At 40.0% G+C, this 22963-nt stretch overlaps 1 protein-coding gene across 1 annotated transcript; it reads right to left on the bottom strand.

Annotated features, from left to right (window-relative positions):
* Positions 1–1216: 1216 nt before the first annotated feature.
* akap1b (A kinase (PRKA) anchor protein 1b) lies at positions 1217–21961 on the bottom strand. The gene is made up of 11 exons (XM_073482451.1): positions 21841–21961; positions 13910–15504; positions 10322–10446; positions 9313–9439; positions 9022–9149; positions 7260–7437; positions 4028–4178; positions 2619–2686; positions 2297–2370; positions 2146–2211; positions 1217–1648 (listed from the first exon to the last, which is right to left on the bottom strand). Exons 2-11 carry the CDS (start codon positions 15477–15479, stop codon positions 1586–1588), a joined length of 2550 nt encoding a protein of 849 aa, XP_073338552.1. The 5' UTR covers positions 15480–15504; positions 21841–21961; the 3' UTR covers positions 1217–1585.
* Positions 21962–22963: the final 1002 nt, after the last annotated feature.

Here is a 22963-nt window from a genome sequence, read left to right on the forward strand (position 1 = left end):
CCAAAGTTAACTCACATTTGAAGAAAAAAGGCTATGTTCTGCACAGCATCACAATGCACGTTAACACGCAGGCTGATAGGGGACAGACCACAGACACTTCCAACACTCAGTTTACCACAAATGTCCACACAGTGAAGAGCGTAGAACAGAGGTGCTCCTGGCAGTTTACAATGCATGCTAATGACAGACACTGGATTTAGTTAACTGGATTTTAGACAGTTAATATTAGGTCAACACTAAAGAGCAGCACTGCAATCTAAATCTTGTGTAGTGTTTTTTCCCCCATGTCAGTCTGAGTTTTTAGTGGTTCTCTCATTGCATTTAGAGTTCAGCTCTCCACCATCATAGTGAGAATCTGCTCCAGCTCTGATAATTCAGTTACAGAAACAGTGTAATGGTATATCAGTTAACCTGGACCTCTAGCAGCTTTGTTTCCCTTCAGATGTAGATGTTACCAAGCATTCTAATAGATTTAAAAATAAACTGACTGTTATGCCGTTAAAATGTTTCCCAAAGTCCAGATTTTGTATTATTATTTTTAAACTTTAAAAGCAGAATCTTGTGCGCAATTTAAAAAAAAAAAAATCTTTCAGGACTTCAGGGACTCTAAACTTTGGGATTTGGAAGTGCCATGACAAAATTTATGTCAGTCTTTAAAAACAGAATGTATATGTATGTAATATGACTATTACAAACTGTATTAGCCATGTTGCCTTGCTGTCAGAAAAAGTGAAAGAAAATCTTTCCCAACTTGGAGTTTCAATTTGAAAAGCTGTTCAACTGGATATATTCTGGTAGGTTGAAAGTCCTGGCTCCTCTGTAACGCAGTGCTACTTGATGGAAAAAGTCAACCCCATCCCCTCCTCTTTCCTATTCAGGAGGTGCAGCAGCAGCAACACTGGATGGAGTCCATGTCTGTTGTGGCCACATGGCTGGGGCAGACCAACTGGGTGCTTTGTGCTCCACAAGGGACCACCCTCTGACCTCTCCTCCTTGTTGTGCCATCACCCATCTCTCTCTATAGACTCTCACATTATATCCAGTCAACAACCCCCAAAAATCAACTTGAAATGTATAGACCTACAGACAACTATAGCCGTGGTGTCAATGAAACTCAAAACTATGTGTCTCCAAGTGTCTACAAAGACTGATGGAGGTGTGTCCTTTCACACAGCATGATGATCCACAGTCAGTGAGAAAAGGCCCAGAGCAAAAGTTATGGTAGGATGAGGGAGGAAAAATATTGGTTGAACCTTTATTTAGTTTACAATATAGCTTTTTTTTTTTTTTAAATGTTTTTACAAGTACCTATTTCCTTTCCTTCTTACAAGAACCAGAGAAGATGGCCGTCTTATTTTTGAAGCAGTGCTGTGTTCTTGTAGATTATGCCTGCAAACAATTTTTAATTTATTTTCAAAAGGAATCGGGGAGTGCAACAAAAAAAAGAAAGAAAAGAAAGGAAAGGAAAATCAATCTTTTTTTGATCCGGTGGTGTGTCTGGTTGGGCTAGGACCCCAGGAGGACCGGTTTCCTAGATTGCTGATCACAACAAAATGGGGAGATGAGGTCAGAGCATGAAAGGAGTTCAAAATCCATCCACCCAAACACCCAGGCCCCTCTCTGCCACAGTGCGGTTCACTGATATTATCTGGAAGAGGAAGAGAAAGATTCAGATGATTCAACAAATAATGAGTACATCAATATAAACATCAAATCAAACAAAAAAAAAAAATTAGCTCAACAGCTCACATGGTCATCCAGGGCTTTCCAACTACATAATCATATCTTACTCACCAATCTACTGCTGTGAGTTTCAACTGCGCCTTTTGGTTAATTGCATTTATTATATTATTTCTTTTACCTACGTAAGTAAAATCCAACATTTCCTGCAGATGTTTCACATTAACTTACATATTGTAAGAATTTGGGAAAATACACCATGTGTATTACAACAATGGGTGCAATTATCATGTGCAATTGTCCTCCTTGGTCACATCTGTAAAGCTATTCCACGTGGCTACTGACATCCTCACCCTTGAAACTACCAACATATACAACCCTAAAACTGCAAGTATGTGCCACATACAGTATGGATTGTTGTATTATGAAGGTTATTTGCAAACCAGGTGTATCCAAGCACTGTACCTCATCTCCAACCATGTTCCACAAGTGGACAAGTGGGAGGCCTGTGTTGTTATCATAGTTTGAGACCTTTACAGAGAGAGAAAGACAAATGACCAGTTAGTTCCAGTGGACTTGGACACTCTGGAATGTTCGGTTAGGAAGGTGGATTTACCTGTGCAAGCAATGCCACTCCTCTGGTCATTTCCTCCAATGCTGATGTGGCCTCCGGTGAAAAACGATCCTCTCCTGATCAAGGACATTTTACATACATATAAGAAAAATTAAATACGGACAATAGTTCCATACCATATCTGCACAATTTCAAAAGGAAAAATAAAACTAGCCCATTTCAAATAAAGTGCCACTGAAAGAACTGAAATTAAATTGCATTATGAAAGTGGTCAACAAACTTAACAACTAGCATGGCCATTGTCAAAATGGTGTTGGATGCTAAGCTGCAGGTTGTAAAATTATGCGTAAACACAACGTTGTACCTGGAAGTGGGGCGATGTTATCAAGCAATACTTCAGCACCTTGAAACGGTAGTGTTACGAAATCAGACCTGGAAAATAAAAAGGAGCAATCTGTTAAGACAATTTGTGAAAATATATATCACACAGTATACACCTATACACACATAGTAGTTAGATAACTATAAATATTTTACATATGGTAATCCATAATGACAAAGTTAAAAACGCATTTAAGAAGCTTTTACAAATTGAAAATCTTACTTTTTATGCCAACCCTTTTCTCAGCATGTTCTTGAACCATCAGAACAGTAATTACTGTTATGACTCCTACAGGGTCTGCCTTTACCAGCTTTGTCACAGCTTAACACAACCACATCTCTCTCTGAACAATGCCTTTTCAACAGCTTTGTGTTTTAGCCAGTAAGATAAGGTCATGGTAAAGCTTAGAATTGTTATTTTTAACCTGATGGTGGTGGGAGAGAAAAGGTTAGTGTGTCACTGACAAAAGAAATTTATTCATCCTCTGAGAACAGAATTTAAACCCTTTGCCCATGTTTGTAAATGTGTAATGTATAAATTTGCATGAACTCCAAAATGAAAGTTACAAATCAGTCTATACATTTCACATGTATGCATTTAAGTGTGTCAGTAAACTGTCAGTACGTCACTGCTCTTTATTCAATTTGTGAAACAAACTTAAATACACTAAAGTCTGACAAGGTGCAATGCTGATTCTCTTTCTCATTCACTGCCTCTTGAAGAGATGGTAAAGTACAGATTTCACAGAGAAGCAGGAGCTTGAGAAAGTGACAGTGACAGTGAGGGAGAGGGCATGTCCACAGCCTCCCATCTCCACAGCCAGCTACCAGGGGGAAAATTAAGACAGTCCTCTAACAACATAGCTCCAGCATGTTCCCACTCTTTACGGAGATCAGGGAGCAGCACCAGAAAAAACATGATGCTCCCCAGTTTTTAATGTGTCTGGCTCTTAGTCTCTGAAAGACTGCCAGCACAATAATGCAATAACAATTAAGTCAGATAAAAAAAAATTCAGGGAACAAAACCTCCTCATGTTGGTTTTAGTAGAAACAACCTCAGTCAAATTCAGAAATTAATTTCTATGATCATATGCATAGAGGTCAGATGGTAATTCAGACAGGGATTGCACTTGGTTCAACACTGAAACAAAATTCTATACACATACGTATTTTAAAAACATCTTCAGTCCAGGACTACTCCCCATTTCCAGTTCAAGAAAACTGTCCCAGATGGCAGAATTTGACACACTTTTCCTACAGCACATGCTCTAAAGCTGTTGATCAGGATAGGAGGGAAACTATACTCAGAACCACCTGATCTCATGTATTCTATATAGCACTGTTCTTTTGGACTACACTGTTTTATAAATATGTGAGACCTCGAACACTCACCTTATTTGCCGCAGTGAGTCAATCTTAACTCTGTCATAGCCCCCATAATCAACGTATCTAATCTCCACTTCATTTGTTTCTTTATAGAAGGTGATGACCTGAGCTCTCCACCAAGCTCCTTCCACTGCTGGAGCTGCACAGATCACACCAACTGGACAAAGACAAGGATAGAAGAACTATTAAAACTGAAAAAAGCAGTACAGCAGTTTAAAAAAAATAATACTGGTGAGCAGTAGACAAAGTAGACATTTTCAAAATTACATAAGCACAAAACATTATATAGCTTTCTCTAATAACGTGTTTGCACATCTAAACTGCCTTGATGTTGCAAGATAAGATAAAATGGCACACAACTGATTTAAATATGTGTAACCCTCCTCATTCAGACACACCATTGTTTTCTCTATAGTCTATTCATTTTGTCTTCATTTAGTGTACTCCGAATCAATAAGCTATGTGTATGTACAATGTGCATAAGGTCAAACTGCATACTCAGTTGATTTTGTATCGTTTGGCAGTACATTAGTTTTTATTACTCATGTGCATAATTAGTCAACTTCTGTTCAGTCTACAGCTTGTTCCATTTATGTTAAGGGGATCTTATTTTTGTATCTTTTGAGCTGAGAGTGCCACTGCTGACTGCTTTTGCTGGATGGTCTGTTTCATGTTGGTGGTGCCATCCTGGAGGCTGTTGTGCTGAAGCTACACCAGCCGATACAGTCAGCAGCTCATCCCCACTTTTGAAGCTTTTGCCTTCCTTTGCTTTTCAGTTTATATATTTGTGCTACACTACACTGGTTACTTGTATCAATGATTTGTCAGCTGTCTGCCAGGCCTGGAAGATTGTTCGTAAGGTTTCCTTCTTTGTTCCCCTAAAGCATTGTGTGGGATTTCTTTTGTCAGTCTGAGGAGACTGTCAATGATCCCTGCCTAAAAGTGAAGCCCTTTAACATCAGAAAATAGTGGAAAGATACTAAAAACACTATAGATTGCCGGGTTGAGTACATGCCATCAATACAGACAATGAGGGGAAATACCATATACATAAGTTATTTTAAAACAAACAAGATTAAACTTTTCAAATTGTATAGTTCGGCTTCTGTTATCATTTCTAATGCATTTTTTTTTATTAAATTCAAAACAAATGCAAAAAAAAGGAGTATTTTCACTAGTGGTCTCAGACTTTCCAATCCTAATGCATACCTATTGCTACATTCTCCAAAGGCTGCCTCTTGATTAATTTCCTTTTAAATGGTTTTACGCTCATAAATATCAAATAGATTAGGTAGGCGTACTGAACTTACCAGCATGGCAAATAAATATGGGCAAGAAGAAAGAAAAACTATCTGCATGTGAATAGGTTACTGTGTAAAGGCCTGTGTTAATCTTTTCAAACATTTTGTCGGCTTATTTTAAAATAGGCCTATGGCTTTCAATGTAATTGAAAAGAATGGACCTCATGCAAGAAGCGATAAACAAATTTCTCTTATTTTTTTGTTTGTATCCACGATTCTCTCTCATTTCGTTAGTACCCATTGATTTCTGGGACACACCAAAGAGAAGAGCAAAAATAAGAAAACATTGGTAAGAGAAAATTGTAAGAATGGTTGAGAGCACGCTTACCAAGAAAAGAGAAAAACAACCGGTTTACACATTCCACAATTTGTTTGTCCAATGCATGGAAACATTCGTTTTAAATTATAGGAACATAAAAAAAAAAAAAAAAACATTAATAAAGGCCGGGCGATATAGCCTAAAAATTGAATCTCTGATTTTTTCACACCAAACTCGATTTACATCGATTTTTTTTCCCTCTTAAAAACATTATTGCTTTTATTGTAATGCTTTTATTGTAAACAAAATGACCATGCCATTTTGAACATCGAGCATCTTTATACTCACTTGAAATAATAAATAAAAGTGCCTCCTCTTGGAAAAAAAATGTGTCCCTAACCCTTTTCCCCCTTGTCCCTAATGCTTTTGTAAGCATAAATTGTCAGATTACGTGCTATTACTTTTTTGAGGCAGTTTAGTATATTGTTTTTTCCGGTTTTGTCTGTAGCAGTAATGGATTCGGTGAAACGTTGTGGTTAGCCTACTTGTAAAGGACATCAACATAGTGCTTGTTGGTTTTTATTTACTATGTATTATTTTAGATATTTTATTTTGACACTTCCTGTTAAAACGGATGTATTTTATTCTGAAAGGGTTTGGTAAATGGAAAAGGAGCGAATGGACGGTAAATTGATTGAGGAAGGTAAACAAGCATCACATGGATATAAGGAAATTCACGGATAAAGGAAAATAACTACGGAGTTGAACTATACTACAAGAGTGATTTAGTAGCCGGTTGAAAGTGGCAACAAGGTAAAGGCTTATGGTACATTTATGTTTGTGTTGAAATTTAAGTTCGTTTTATGGAAAGTAAAGCTAAATGCCACAAGCTTGAATGGGAGCAGCTGTAACGCAAGCAATTTCCCCTCGGGGATCAATAAAGTATTTCTGATTCTGATTCTAATTAACATCTTTGTCAAACAAACTGTAAGCCATACTTTGAAAGACAAAATGTTTGAAAACACAGGTCGACTTGCGCAGAAGCCTCTTCACATGCCCATATATATATATATATATATATATATATATATATATATATATATATTCTGTGCTGGTAATTTCAGTAGACCTGTTTAATCCATTTCATATTAACGTGCGTAAAATCATTGTAAAAGGAGCGCATCACAGGAGTAGGATATGTAGCTGATTAAAGCGAGAGAAGATTGTAATAGTGTGATCACTCTGCTGATAGAAGGTTGCAACAGAAATCACTTGCTTTTTAACAGGTTTGTGTTTTGACATTTTAATAGTAACACTAGTATCATAATATTATCACTTTAATTTCTGCTATTATGGCATTGTTGCATTGGGTTGGAAATGTGAGCGCATCTTTAATAACACTGCCAACAAACATTATCCCAGCACAATCTAAACTCTAGTGTTTGATTAACTAACTTTCTAATATTTAAAATTAAATACCTGCCAATGTTATTTTTTAATTCCCCTCCCCAACCAGGTGTCATATGCCCATTAATGCAACTAGGGGATTTTTATGGTTGTTTAAGATGCCGTTCTAGCTGCCTATGGGACAAAGATTTACTGGGCAAACAATGTCTAAAACTGCACATATATTTGATGGTGTACATTGACTTTAAACCCACAGCGTGACCAAAGTTACCTTCAGCAGGTGAGGGCAAAGGAGGAGTGCCCGGCTGGGCGTAGCAGAGGAACATCTGCTGGTCAAGGCTTCTCAGAGCATGGTAGGTGGGATGGGTGTGCTGCTGGACAAAGACGTGACCAGCTGACACAATGTTTACCACTATCACTTCAACTGTCACTCCACTGGGGAGCAGAAGCTGAGGGGAAAAATTACAGAAGATAAAGTGTTAACTCTTTCATCATCCTGTCTACCCTACATTTAACCCACACTTCATCCAAAACAAGAAGTACAGTCTCATGGTCGCATATCTCTATGCATAAGTTGCAGTTTACATCAATGTCTATCCAGACACTTATTATATACAGTATGTATTAAAGAGGAATTTGATAACAAAAAGGTAGTAAGTGTAGTTCTTAGTAAAATGGATGTTCTCACTATATTGACATGCATGATTCCAGTGAATAATTTCCAGGGAGAAACATGCCGTCTTCAATTAGAGACCTTTTTTACAGAGTAGTACAGAGGACTGATAGAGCGCTTCAATCACATGGTGCAACGACAACATCAACAAAAGTAATGAGCTTGCAGTAAACTACTGCTGTATGTTATTAGTGTGCAAGTTCACTTAGAGAGACAAAAAAAAGTCAAATTCCTTGAATGTGTTCACATGTTTGGCAAATAACGCTGATTCTTTTAGAACATAGAGAAGCTACAAATTCTAAAACATGGATCACACACACACACACACACACACACACACACACACACACACACAAGCATCTAGCCAAATCTCTACAATCAGCACAGTTTCAAGGTGAGCAGTCAAGGTTAGTGTCACCTATTTCATATCAGACCAATCTGGTTACGGTCTCCCCTTCTGTTTCTAAGTTATGGTGTCTAAGCACCGTAATCAGTTCATTCTTGAGTCCAAGTGGACCTTTGTGTCAGATTTGAAAAAAAAGTTCCCTGAATGTGATCTGAAGAGATTACAGTCACAAAAATGGGATGGACATAGATAAAGATGTACAGACAGACAGGCAGCTCAAAAGCATAAAATAATAAAAAGGCAGCATCCTCAATTTCAATTATACCAGTGCTGTGCCAGAAGCACAGTTTGGTAATCTCTGGGGAAAAAATAAAACAAAAGCAAACGATAGATAGCTGCTCAACTTTTGCCACAGAGAAATTCAATGATATCCTGTAACGTAATGCACTGGTCAAGAAAACGAACATACGAGTTAGAATACCTTGTGGAGGTTGCAGCGCATAATGTGGCAGTTTTACTGTTAACCTTACAAGTATGGAGATCTAGAGGAAATTACTGCAGCTGTCCTGCCTAAAATAAAAATAAACCTATGTGCAATTTCTACGGTTTAATAGCATGTCAAATAATGAAGAAATACATGTACATGTACTCATTTACCCAGTATCATACCTTTCACCACATATTTTGTCTCTGCTGTGTCATTTATCAATATTGTCCTGACACAAATTTCCTTTTGCTCATCACTGGCAGGCTGCTACTTCAGCTACAAACTACAATTGTAGGCAATGTTAAGGAAGGTTGCACTGCTACAGGTGGCACAGTATAATTGCAATTCTATAACCAATCAGAATCTCTTAGTCATGAAGCCCAGCCGTTGATTTTGGGTTGACATATGCTGAAAAGCATGAAAATGAAGGCATTTTCAAAGTATTATCAGCCTTGCTAGCTATACTGTAGCAGCCAAAAGTCTCAAAATAAACAGTGGCAAAGAGCAGCCAGAGAGCCCGTCCTTACCCAGGAAGTCATGGGTAGTGATGGTAATGTGAGTGGGGGTGGTGGAGGTGCATATAGGTTGGTAAGGTCCAGATCTTTAAACTTCTTCCCAATCAAGGACAGGGCTTTGTCAACCTGCTGCTGTGTACCTGAAGAAAGATCAGATACAAGTCAAAGTTTTAGGTGTGGTCCAAAGAGTTCAATATTTTCTTTGAAATGCTCAGATTTGTATCATCTAGTAAGAACCCTTCCCTAACCCTCAAAACCTTCAAAATACATTAGTGAATGTGGGCACCTGGTCCTCCGACTCACCCTCTATGTGACAGATCTGAAACTCCTGTGTATAAGGCAGGGTGGAGATGTAGATCTTCGCGCCAGAGTTCTGCTTCAGGAAACTCACGTATCTCCCTTGCTTCCCGATTAATCGCCCTACAAGATGCTGTTAAGACAGGCAGAAGAGACAACAACTGGTCAAAAGGACAGTAAATTCCTACCATTCCTAACTGAAGGCCGAGACCAATTTTTGGATGTAAACTGAAATTATCCACAATTTGGACTACATTTTGCACTCAAGAACACAGGGCACATCCTTTGGACTGTCACTGAAAATTCGACCCAAGTCCTTCACAAAGAAATCCACAGTCCAGCAGCATTTACCCACTAAAACAAAAATCATCCACAGGCTTCTATATGCAACAGAAAGAACAGATAGGTCTAATTTTTCACATCACGTTACAATCCACTCACATATGGCCATTAAATAGGTGATTAATACATGTAAATTTCTACAAATTGTCACATAGAGCCCCTTTAAATGCAATCAATAGCCATTTACTTCAAACGTGACCTTGGTCAAACTTAAAGCTGCTGTAAGTGATATATTTTTTATTAAAGTAAGTGTTAAATGGCTCTATATTGCAACAGTAATCACTGTTATAAAGTGTTTGGTCAGAAACCCATGTCTGTCCTCCCCCTGCTCATGCAGTAAAAGAGACGGTCCTATATGCTCATGAACACGTAGAGGAGGATCCTCCTGTTTGCCGCCATGTCTGGTGATTACTGCTGCATGTTCTTGTGGTGACAGAGAGGAGGGAGGGGATTGCCAATTGCAAAACGGACAGCTGGTTAGCTAAATTGACGACAACGTTTACAGCAGCTTTTACATTAGCATTTTGTGAAGGTGTAGAAACCCTTCATGTTATTTCTGAACACAGGACATTAAAACATTCCACTGTCACTGGTAAATAGGAAGATTTTCAGTTTCATTTCAAGCTGAAATGATTTGTGGTTTAGTCTCTTGTGTCAGTCGCCCCTGACTCACCTTTGGCACCTCAATTTCCCAGATGATGAGCTCAGTGCTCGAGGAGGCAGCTTGGTTGCTCTGGCTTTCCCCAGCACCCATAGTGCAGCCGCTGTCCACTGAGTCCATACTGTTCACATCAGAGCCTGGATGGACAGATAGGGATAAATGCACAGAAAACCATCATCACCTTTACCAGCAATACAGATGTTCAGAAATTTGTTCATCTGCAGCCCATTCCTACCAGTGTGCCAGAATTCATCATTTTAGTTGTGTGAGATATTAGCATGACACTGGAAAGAACAGCATCTACCTTGTATTTTACATCACAAAAAACAAGGTCTCCAATCATGTAGTATATAGCAAACTGAGTTTTCCAAATAATTGACACTTGGAGTTCATTTTTTGCTGTTGCTAACATAACAACTCTTGTCACTGCCTCACAATTCAAAAAGCTTGTAAACCAACTGCTCTGTTCAAAGATGATCTCTGGTCTTGGATGAGTGCCCTTGAGCTTTCGCCAGTCCCTCACTGACTTTTAAACCATTTACTAAGAACTAATCCATATAGGACCATCTGTTTTTTAGTGACTGTAGTTCCATACTTTGAAGACATGACAACTGAGCAAACTCCAATGAAAACCACAAAAAAAAAAAAAAGACAAAGGGTGACCCTTCAGTTACATTACTGCTACTACAGTCAGGAAAGAAAGCCCAAATATTTCCTCAGATTTTGGTAAGAAGTATTGATGTTTTCTGATCCGCCCTACTGCTTTTCTAATTTGCTGTTAATGCAAAATCAACACTGAAACACACTTTGGCATGGTGTAGATTTCCAACATTGACCTTGTTGTTTTAATGTTCTACTCATCACTACCAAGTTTGTAAATAACTTTAAACATACTGTATGTAGCACCTTTCAAGAGTAGAATCTCACAAAATGCCTTACACAAGAAATATGGCAACTATCATAAAAACAGACATCGGAATATTAAGCTACAGTGAAACAGGAATAAATTAAGAATTAGGTCAAAGAGGAGCTTTTAACAGCACCTGGTCCAAAAGTAGTTCAGCTGCCTTCACAAACATTCAGCACCAGAGCCAAGAGAATCAGAACAGCAACAGAAACGAATTGCGCTCTTCAGAGGCCTGTTCTACAAAGTTCAACATACCCAGGATATGTTTCCGTTATCTGGCTTAGCCAATACAAATCACACTTAAAGCTGGAGTGTGTAAGTTATTTCTGGCGTCATTTGGTCAAAAATCAATAATAACCTTTCAGCATATTGTAATTCATAGTGTTATGACAGAACACTGGACTTCTGTGTCTCCTCTTGGCTCTGTATTCAGGCTTTAAAAAAAAAAAAATCAGTGCCGTGACGGCAGTGTTCAGCCAATCACAGTTCATTTTACAGAGCAAGCTGTTTTGGGCGTTCCTATTGGTTGCTCGACCAAAGTCGATGCGCGTTCACCTTCCATCGGTGGTGAAGGTGCAACAGCGGACGTCCCGGCAGGAAAAGCCGCTATCCCGGTTACCAACAAAAGCGTACACGGCTAAGCAAGCCAAAAAAAGGAAAACCGATGTAGAGAAACAAGAGTCTAAGAGGGAGAGTGACAATAGACGGAATAAATCGCGTGTAAACATTGGACAAGCATATCCGAGGTGGAGAGAGCTTAGCGATAGCATCGGGCTGAAGTTGGATACTGAGCTTGCTGTTCTTCTCCTGGACAGGTGAGCCTCCAATGCAAGTTTTACGTTGCTGATAATCTAAATGTGTGGTAGTAATTGGCTGTGTAGTTGAAATGATCGTGAATCTAATAAAGCAGGCGGTTTGTGGTCACAATTGACGAGTAATGTTGTGAGTTGATTAGCTTTATGCTAACCATAGCCAAAGGCTCACGACAGCTACAAGCAAGTCAGAGCCAAAGTCAACACCGTTATATATACACGACATACAGAGGACGTGTGCCGTGTAAATATGGATGTGACAGTTATTATTTATTTTCAGGTTACGGTGAAAAGAAAGAAGCGTCTGAATAAAGTGGTTGTCTCCGATAGTCCGTGCATGTAGGGGTATTTGTTTACTGTAGCGTTATATGTTGTTTTATTATTCTTAGCATTCACACCTCTTTCCCGTGATATATAAGTGTTGCTGTTGTCATTAGATTATGCTGTATAAGTATCACGTCAGTATGACAAATATCGTAGCGTTATTAGTGCCAGACATGTAGGCTATGTCATGCTGAGACGTTAGCGAGAAATAATTGTTGTCGGTCTCTATCGCTCTTCTAAACAATGCAAAAGTAATGTTTGTTTGTTCATACGTTCAATTTGTTCACGAGAGAAAGGTAAAGTACTTTCTTACCTGTAATTCGGCCATGGCAAGTGTATGACAGAAAAGTTCCGACGTGAATATTCCAAGCGCTACAGTCGCGCGCTTCCATGAGAACGGTGTGGAGCTACGGAGTCGAAACAGGGAGGGGAGGGGGGAGCGCAGTTGTTTCCATCCCAGTCTCATGCATTTTTCACATATTCTACAAACTCCAGCTTTAATGGTCACACAAAGGTGGTTGTTAGCTCGATAAGTAAACCCAGGTTTCCCACATACAGCCATGAGCGCATTCACATAAAAAGGGGAGGCATTTACAGCATATGCCCAATCACAAACTTGGACAAGTCTAATGGCAGCAGAGCAGAATATTTTATAAATCAAGAGCAAACTATTAGACAAATACAGGAAGTTAAAACACATAAACCAGGCTAACAGCAACACGGTTACAGTCACCAAATGCAGGGAAGACAGCTGACAAAAATAGAGTAGACTAGATCTGACTAATTACATTTGTGCATTTTATTCAATAAAATATGAAAATATTCAAAGCAGTACTTCCATATCTTATAACAAGTACAAGGTTTTGGTTTCTCAATCCATGTCTGTCGAGAATAATATTGGTAAAAAAAAAGCACAGTAATAAGGCTCGACATTGACATTGCTTACAGCCAACCGGTAAAAATGAAATGAAGACGGTGGACCTTTCAACACAGGAGGACAAATATCATGATTTCCACACCAAGCTCCACAGGATCGTCTGTGAACGATGATGCCATTTTACCCCAGTAAGAACTGAACCACCGTTGTGGCCATTTAAAACCCAGGGTTAAACCTGTAGTTACCTCGCTAACCACAAATCCTAATTCATAGTATAAGCCTCTGGGGCCGGTATTTCAAAGCTTGTAATCTGGATCAGAATGATCGATAGGGATTTCCAAATCTGGAGTCCCACCCCCTGGATCCTGAACAGGAAATAAATGCAAACAACATCAAAGTTTAATCCGATCCAACCAATAAAGTTCTGTGAGATCATTCTGGAATACCAGCCCCTGGTGTCATGCCTCTTAGACAGGAGTATTTGTAAAAGTTTATAATCCGGTTTAAATGTTATGTGTTGATGTTTCAAAAAACACATCATCGACCACTATACCATCAGGTTTTTGAACTCTCGAATATCGATACTGGCCAAAAGAAAATCCAGTGTCTGACTACATTGAGCACACTTCATCACACAATTACTTAGACTAAAAATCAGATTAAATAGATTGATGTCTCACCTCCAGACTGGTCCGTCTCCACTTCACATGTCCCATGAGCTCCATTCCTCAGGCCCAGTCCATTGAGCCTCTTTATGTCACACACAGCATCCACTGAGTTTTCTTCAGTTTCAGCCAAAACCATTGCCTCTGTGGCTGTCTCAACCAGTGACTGAGCGTGTGTGGCCTCTCTTGCTGACAAGTCTGTAACCTGGATAACATTCATTTGGTTGTCAAACATGCTGTTCTGGAGGTCCTCACTGCTGATGCCATCCTCAGAGTGGCATGTGCTGCACGCTGAGTCCTCAGCTACCACAGCTGCTTCATCAACTTTCAGTTTCATTATTAGCGAAGGGGCACTTTGTGCTGCTTGGTGCGATGGTGTTGGCCAATGGCCTCTCTGTGCACTGTTTGCCTGATGATCCCTGTGACTGAACAGGGAGCATCCATTAGGCATCACTTGCTCTTCTTTCTCTACTACCTCTCTAGACTCACAGCCTATCTGAGGAGGGCTGGTCAGTAGATGGTGGTGCTGCTGTGCTGCTATGATTGGCTCCTGTTGGGAGCATAGTCTGCCACCACCCAGTGGTGTGCTGTTACTGCAGCTGGGCTGGCTGTTGTCTGTGACCTGGCAACTGGCGACACCAAGGACCTCCTGGGTGGCTGCCGAGATGACCTCATTTATTAGTCCAGATGCTAGAAGCTCCAGGTCCCGTTCCTCACCGCCACTTTGTACCTGTATGTCCAGTGGGGTCACTGATGTGGTGGTGGAGTCTTGTACCGAGGTCAGGGCTGTGGAGGCTTGGGCATGGAAGGTGGGTGTGCTGGTTAGAATATGTTGGTGGAAATCTTGCGCTGAAGGGGGCATCTCTAGAGAATCGGCCTCTGATGTGATTACTCTCTGCACTTTGCCTGGAGTGACTGCACAAACAACCATCTCATCTTGTGTATTAACAGTGCTGTTGTGCTTTGAAACTTCCCCCTCTGGCTCAGGTCTCTTTGCATCAGAAAGGTGTGCTGTTGTGGGGGAGGAGCTGGTAACTTTGGTAGACAGGCAGGGCAAGATGACCTCTTCTACTGTGGCTGGATCTTTAACTTGGTGTTCTACCAGCTCCAAGGCAGGAGATGAGCTTTTCGCTCTGTCTTTATGGTCCTTCAATGTCACCTGCAGGCTGTCTTCTTTGCTAGCTGACAGTAGACTGGAGACTGAGGGTTCAGAGACTTCGTCTCGTCTTATTCTGGCAAGATGAGGGGCAGCTTCTTCAGAGCTTTGTTTCAGTGAAGGTGCTGCTTCAGTGTCCTGGACATGGACCTGGGAAAAATTTTCCTGTTCTTTTCGCTGGTTACTGCCTTTTGGAGGCATGTGGGTGGGGCTTTCTGTGTCATTTGTGGGGGATACAGTGCCTTTCTCAACCAAACCGTTGCTACCCTCTGCTGGAGATGTTCTAAGGCCCACAGTGGTTGTAGCCCCCTCTGGGCTGTCATGGTTAATGAGCCGCTCTTTCTTCCGCGAGATATACCACCACCAGCCAATAAGTGCCAGGACTCCAGGCAGTGTGTAGGGCACAACAGAGCGAAACCTCAGAGGCATTTCCTCAGGACGCTAACAGCTACACCTGAAAGTTACAAAAGATAAACAGATTTGTATTAGTTGGAGGACATTTCATAGTGAATACAATTTATAAAAACTGGCTAGGATCCCCCAGTTCAGGTCCAACCGGGAACCTTCATGTCATTTCTCTTCTGTCTGCTCTCATCTCTCTATGGTCATCTCTAATAAAAACATACAAACTGCACTTCTCAAATTTGTTATTTATTTTATGCACTCATCTGTATATGTGGCAAACACAGGGTCAGAAAGGATAGGTGCTACAGATAGCGTCGTCTGACCCACTTTTCTGGAGTGTACTGTACTAAGTGCTGTTTTTTATTTTAATAAACAAAAACGGTGTTTAAGACATAGAAAGTTTACAAAAAGTCCTGAAAAAGCTTGAATATAGCTAACTTGAATTTAAATGTGTGCCTTTTGAATAATGCAATCATAATATTCTTTATTCATATTGCACTTTATGTTAACACTCAGTGATGAAAATAGACACGATTTTGTTGTTTAAGCTCATTTATGTGTCTATTCATTGATTCAGTCACATACCAAAATCCATTTAAATTGAAAAATGTTGCTTCTCGTGTCAAATATTGATATGCGATTAATTGAGATTAATTAATTACAAAGCCTCTAATTAATTAGATTATTTTTTTTTTTAAATCGAGTCCCACCACTAGTAAAAATGCTTATCAAGAAAAACAAACCCTGTCTTTCAGTTACAAGATGATAAGCTTGTTTTTTCGGAAACTGAGCCAAAATCGAAGACAGTGGAACAGCCCTGTGGAAACGCAATTCCTGATGAGCCTTCTAAGAGGAAGTGACTCTGAGTCCATGTTAAAAAAAGGCCATGTGCACATGCCTTTCCTTAACAGACCTGGCCATGTCTGCCTCCACCAGGAGGAATGCATCACATGGGCTGGGTATGACTCAATCACAACCTGCCATGCTCTCACACAGACACACACACACACACACACAGTCATTGGCAGCTGCTCTAAAGTTCAGAGAGCAGTGCATGCCACACAGCAGTAACACACACACATATTCATACATACATACATATTCAAATACTTGCAGACCATTTTATGCACATTGTAACTCGTACTTCGGCTTTAGTTACTTTTGGATTTCATATGCTACCTGCCACACACAGCAAATGTTGCCAGCGTCCTCAATGAGGACATATTCCCTTAGTATACACCACTCATCCCTCATGCTTTGCGTAGTATTTTATATAAGGCGAGTCGAACCAAGGGCTTAACGTCTGTATTGTACTCTATATGTATTGTATATTCTCTCTTCTTCCTATATGTACAACAGATGTGGTCTAGGGATCTGGGTCTTCTTGTTGATGGTTGATGAATGATGAATAATAATAATAATAATAATAATAATAATAATAATAAGTACCATGGAAAAGAGTATGGGGTATAGTGGCAGAAAGCTCAAGCACATCCACTTGAACTTTATTGATAGAGATGACCTTATTCTGAGAAAACACAACATAATGAAGATTATTAACCACTTATTGGTACTTTTCTTTTTACATGTTTTGGGAATGCAGTTCTGTGGCGGGGGGGATACTGATACTGCGGAATTAATACTTCAATACTCAAATGCCACTCAATCGGCATCGATTCCTTAAAAAAAAATATTGATAATACACACACAATAATTACCTGTGCTACTTTTCAGCTGTCGATAAAGTTACTGCAAGATGCATTTTTTTGCAACAAGAAACAGCAGCAACATAATTAACGTCTTCAGACATTTAACAACACACCCTGAAAGCTAGGAGGCTGAAAAAAAAAAAAACCAAGACAAGAATCGTCCAAATCACCTCCACCAACTACTGTCCGACAAAAGATGTTAAAGCAGAATTTTCTAAAAAGCATAGCATATCCAAGTAGACCACAACCGTATTAGTTTTTTCCCCTCTGCCAAGGAGGTGGGTGAGGCAATGTTTTTCCTGTGTCTTTCTGTCTTCCCTAAATTCCCAAACATCATCATCACAATCTCATTTTAAGGCCAGACACTACAGGTGAATGTTGGGTAATGTTTATAACAAATCACCATGAATCTTCCCTCTGTGATTACTTCAATAACTTTTCTGAAATGTTATGTTTACATATGCAAAAGATGTAGCATCTAATTATGCAATAATTCGTATACATTTCCAGAACAGAAATCTGAACATTGAATGAAGCCAGGCTCAAAATCCCTGTTTTATTTTGTAGACAAATTACATCCAATTACTGTTTCTGTATTCCTATAATAACAACATAACAAAAACTGCTGGTATCGCAACTAATTTAGACAGTTTGGTATTGCCCATCCCTAGTGTTTTCCTTACATTCCAATGACAACTTTGATCACAAAAAAAACAACAAATTTTGTATGGCTTTCAAGTGACTGTTAATAATAATTATGTCCTTTAAGAAACTACCCTGACTTATCTGACTTTATTGGGGAGCTATAAAATAAACAATGGGAATCTGTATGCATCAGTCATCATTCTCAACTCAAATGTTTTTTGATTTGAAGATTGACCACCATTTCATGTAGTGATGTGACTGGGCGCTTTATTCACATTCACACAAGGACAGACACAGGCAGAGCCGAGCAAAGTCAAAGGGAGCAGAGCAGATGTACCAATGATGCTCGCCAAGCAATGTGTATACATTGCTTGAAATTAAATGTGTTTTTACTTTTTCCAAGCACTGCCCAACAGGCAACTGGCTGATTGAATTTACTGGCCCAATGTTACTTCTTACCAGCTGACTGGGCAATCGTCATTGTTGGATCCAGCAACATCAACAGCATGTCAAAAAAGTTTTACCAAAAATATAAATTACATTTTGTCTGGACTGAAGATTCCATCATTTGTGCTTATGATATCGATAGGACTTGGAAACTGTTTAGTAATACATCAAGACAACAAACAAGACAACCAACGATGTTTTACAACTGTCCATTCAACTAGTGGAAACTAGTCACATAGAGCAGAAGCGTGGAAATCATTGGTTATTAGATAACAATAAACATTGTGTAATGTATTCCAGCTTTAGGTCTTCAATCACAATTAACATTAAGTCAATGTTTTGGTTTTTTTCGGTCAAAGCTACTTCAAAGTTCTTCTTAGTGGTACATTCAAGTACTGAAAGTAAGCTCACAAAAAGCACATTGCCATTGAGTTAAATCAAACAGGCATAGACTGAGTGACAAGAATAATGATTTGTTTTATTACAAAAGGTTATTGGTAGACGTCAGCGCATCCACCAGGAGAATTCTGAAAACTCACTGCATAGCCACAGGTTAATCCCAATAGTAGCAGCAATGTAGAAAAGAAGGGCATGCCGAATTTATATCACATTTCATGACAACTGAAATTCCCATTATATGCCGTTTAATATTATATCAATCGTTTAACTACTGCTGCTCCTAATTGAAGCTGCACAATAGATTTTTTTTTTTTAAAAAAAAGGTAAGATTTTGAACATTACAGCCATTTGCTATGTAAAGATACAGTGGAGTGATGGCATCATAATCCCTCAGCGTTTGCTTTAATCCAAGCCTCTATGTTGTTTGAGTTGAAAGGCAGTCCACCACGCACATACATGTAAGTGCATGTGAGTATTAATGTTTCACCCGAGTCCCTCCTTGTCCTCCCTGTGTCCATTTTCAACATGGCAGTTGGGTCACACACTTTCTCATATTATAGCTGCTTCTGAAAACATATGTGGCAAGAAATACGCTCTACAGTGTAAGTATCTTGATCCACATTTGATAAGCACAACATAGTTTGGCAGAGTGTGTGCAGATGCCGTATACACTGCTAAACTCAAAGCTGATCACAACATGTTATACAACATGGTTGCCACCTTTGCACATTGTTGGTTTATGGTTGAACTAAGGCTAACTAAACTACTGGATGCAATTACCTTTGACATGAGCACTTGTTACCAAAACAAGTTTTGTTATTTTAAAATTGCTTTCATGCTGAGTAAACCTGGGCTTATCTATCAACTTCTTTGCATTACATAAAGAATCAAAATCTGAGTCCAACCATCAACTACAAATAAGTGGGGTTTCGCCTGGTGCTGTGGGACTCCTGTGATTTAAGCTTTCACCTGCAATATCTAAGGTGCCAACAATCTAAATCAATCAAAAACGAAATCTTTACATGTGGGCACCTAAACTAAAACAGATGAGCCTTGACACATGTGTCTAGAAATGGTGGCCCATACTACAATCACCTTGGACAAGGTTACAACAAAAGTTACAAGCAGTGAAACACATCTAGAGCCCTCCTTACAGGTCAGACTGGTTTTCATTTCTTTTGGGATTTTTTTTTACCTTACAGTGAAGATTCAGACTGTGACCTTGGTGTTCAGATAGGGGAGTGGCCAGGCTGTATTTACATGTTACAAACCGTGCAACGTGCTAAGAACAGACAGCCTAAGCAGCTTTCACAATGGATACAGAGCAGCCCTCGTTCCGGCGTACCTATCGTAACATTTCCCCAGAGACTTATAAAGTCAATGTCTGACAATAACGCACAGCGCTGTCTAGGGTTCGCAGTTTAGGGCAAAATATAGCTAGGACGAAAAGCGCCGAGGCTTCACTAACTACTAGTCAATTGTTAACTAGCGTTGGCATTAGCTACAACAACGTCAGGCTAATCCTTCGATGCAGTTCAAAGCCCAACGAAAATCTTACTATTTCCGTTTCTAAATCCATGACACGATGAGAGGTTGCACCTCGACTTGCCGGGTTGTCTGACGTTAACGTTACCATGAGGGTCATAATGCCAAGTTTTAGCGACGACTTAACGTTAGCTAATGTCGGACCCTTCAGCTAGCTACGTGCTAATAACACATACAACGTGACTAAGTATAGCTCATACTAAATAGTCCCGTTGGCGTTGTCTCGTGCCCTGAGTAGCTCAGTCCCAGCTTGAAAATCAATCAAATCAGATCATTCCATCACAACATAGACCAATGACCGACTACTGGAATCAGATGTAACGTTAGTTAGCTAGCAAGTGCACAACGTGGTACTGCACTATGAATTCTGTCTGTTAGCTAGCTAGCTAAAGGTTTCCTTGAAGTGCGATAGGGGAGGGTACGCTATGCTTATCGAAAACACTAAAATCGTTTTCCTCTCAATTCACTGCTGCAAAACTGTACGCCCTAGCTAACACCGTACAACCATTCGTTAAAAGAAAAAGACACAATTAGTGGGCGGTAGCTCAGTTAGCTAGCAAGCTACGAGAACAAGTTATAGAAACTGAAACTTCGTTAATGTGTCCCGCTAGGTGCCTGCTTTGAATGCCGAATCCATCAGAAACATCCTCAGAACAACTCATGTCCACAGCTACAATGCACAACGTTTTGCCAGTATAATGGCAAGTGTTAGCTGACAGATGTCAGGGAGTTTGGCGTTATAGTGTCTGTAATGAAATCCGGCACCATAGGTGGTTGTGACCTATCGCTAACTACTAGAAGTAAAGCATGGCTGGTTAGAAGGCCGCAGTGCAGGATGCATAGTATGAAGTCAACTTAGCAGGCTTGTCCAGCACATTGGTCACAATGTTAAAACGTCGACGAACATGAACAGTAATTAAAATGGCGAGGCAGCTAATCACACTTTCCCTCCCCATTTTTTTTTGACCCAAAGAGCATGACCGTGGGTTGGTTACATCACTAAAGCCTCGTATTTAAGGCCACTTCAGAGTTTCATTTCACCGAGTAAGCAGCACGTTAGGCCACAACATAAAGGTAGTGTATTATACAGCCTAAAACGCAACCAAATGCACCAATGAGGGCTTGTGCAAGACTGACGCAGGGTTAAAGGACATTTTAAGCCAAAGAGTGCCTCTCATGGGCCTCAGACCTTCACGTTAGCTTGCTAGCCGGCCTGGCGAAAATGATAGCCAACTGCATTCTTACAGCTGACAATCTACAAGCATTTCTCTCAATTCAAGACACATGATCCCGTTGTTAGTAGGTGCACAGACCGCATGAGAGAAGGAATTAGGGTAATCTAAGTTACACAACAGGGAAAGACGCTAGTTAAGTTAGAGAAAGATGAGTAGGCTAGTTGTTCAATGACATGGGATTACTACACGTAGACGGTGACACAGTAAACTGTAGACAGTTTGCAGAGGCGCGTGGAAATGTCAATGAATGGGTTTTTGTACATCGTGAGCGTATTGCGCCCTTGTGCGTTGATTTGAACTAAGTCACGCTGTGTGATCATGATGTAGATGGCTATCGGCTTGCATGGTCTTTCCCCTTGGAGGCTAAATGCGCTCCCCTCTCTCCGGAGTTTTTAGTTTACTTACAGTATTTTATGGTCCTCGGTGCCGCCACGATGAAAGCAATACTATAATGTGAGTTTTTCAAATGTGTCCCTGTGGAAAGTCAGCCTCTCTTCCCCACGTGTTGACCGACTAGCACCAGCCTAAAAAAACAGACTAAACAGCTGGTCAATTCTCGCGATACCCAGACGTCCAAGCCGCCCGTAGTCTCGCGGCAACTGAGAATGCAGTAAATGCACCTATTTCAGACATGCACCCTTGTATGTCAAACAGATGACAGGCTAACGTGTTGGGCACCCTGGTGGAAGTGGGTGAAAGATGGAGGTAGATGAACAGTAAAAGAGATGATAGTGAGAACGAAATAGAAAACCACTTGGCTTGAATACAATTGGTTAGGTGCAAAGAACAGATTTGGAATTCAGTCAGAGAAACATGAAGTCGCGAGTTGAATTAAGGACAAACTTGGCAATGTCAATCTAGTGGATATTAATTAAGAGGATTAATCATTGTTGGAGGTGTGGCACAGACTCAACTGAAGATAGCTTGGAAATAACTAGATGGGTTAGCAAGTTTCATGTTTCCCACTTTATAGAAGAGTTTGAGTAAAGGGCATTTTTGAGTACTGTATTTGGGTTGATGCAAAGAGATTTATAGAATGTAACAGAGCTGTTGACAGTCATAATGTTCAGGATGATTGACGAGTTGTGTAACAATATGTTAAATTGTCTTTAGAATCAGAAGTCCTGCCTGACAGGTATCCAAGTATTCTTGGATCATATCAGTCACCTGGTAAGGTCTTTTGTTCCCACACCCATTCAGTGCAGGCATGGTTGGAAATTTGGACAAAGATTGCTTGTGTGTAGACATGATCATAGGATTTGTGGTAAATGTGGAGATGAGATGGCAATGGCAGGAAAATGACCCCACCAGATTGTCCAAAGAGAAAGAAAGACATGGAAGTCACAAATATTATGTGCATGACAAGGCTGAGCCATGAGGCAGCAAGCAGCAGCAAGGGAAGAAAGGATTCAAGAAGTAGGCCTAAGTCAGAGCAAATCAGGTAGGAAATATGAACAGTATTGTTTTTGTAAGTACATAGATTAAGGCATTAGCATTTCTGTCCATGGTTAATTATGGTGTTGCTGAG

The sequence above is a fragment of the Pagrus major genome, chromosome 2 (assembly GCF_040436345.1).
Source record: "Pagrus major chromosome 2, Pma_NU_1.0".
Lineage (NCBI taxonomy): Eukaryota > Metazoa > Chordata > Actinopteri > Spariformes > Sparidae > Pagrus > Pagrus major.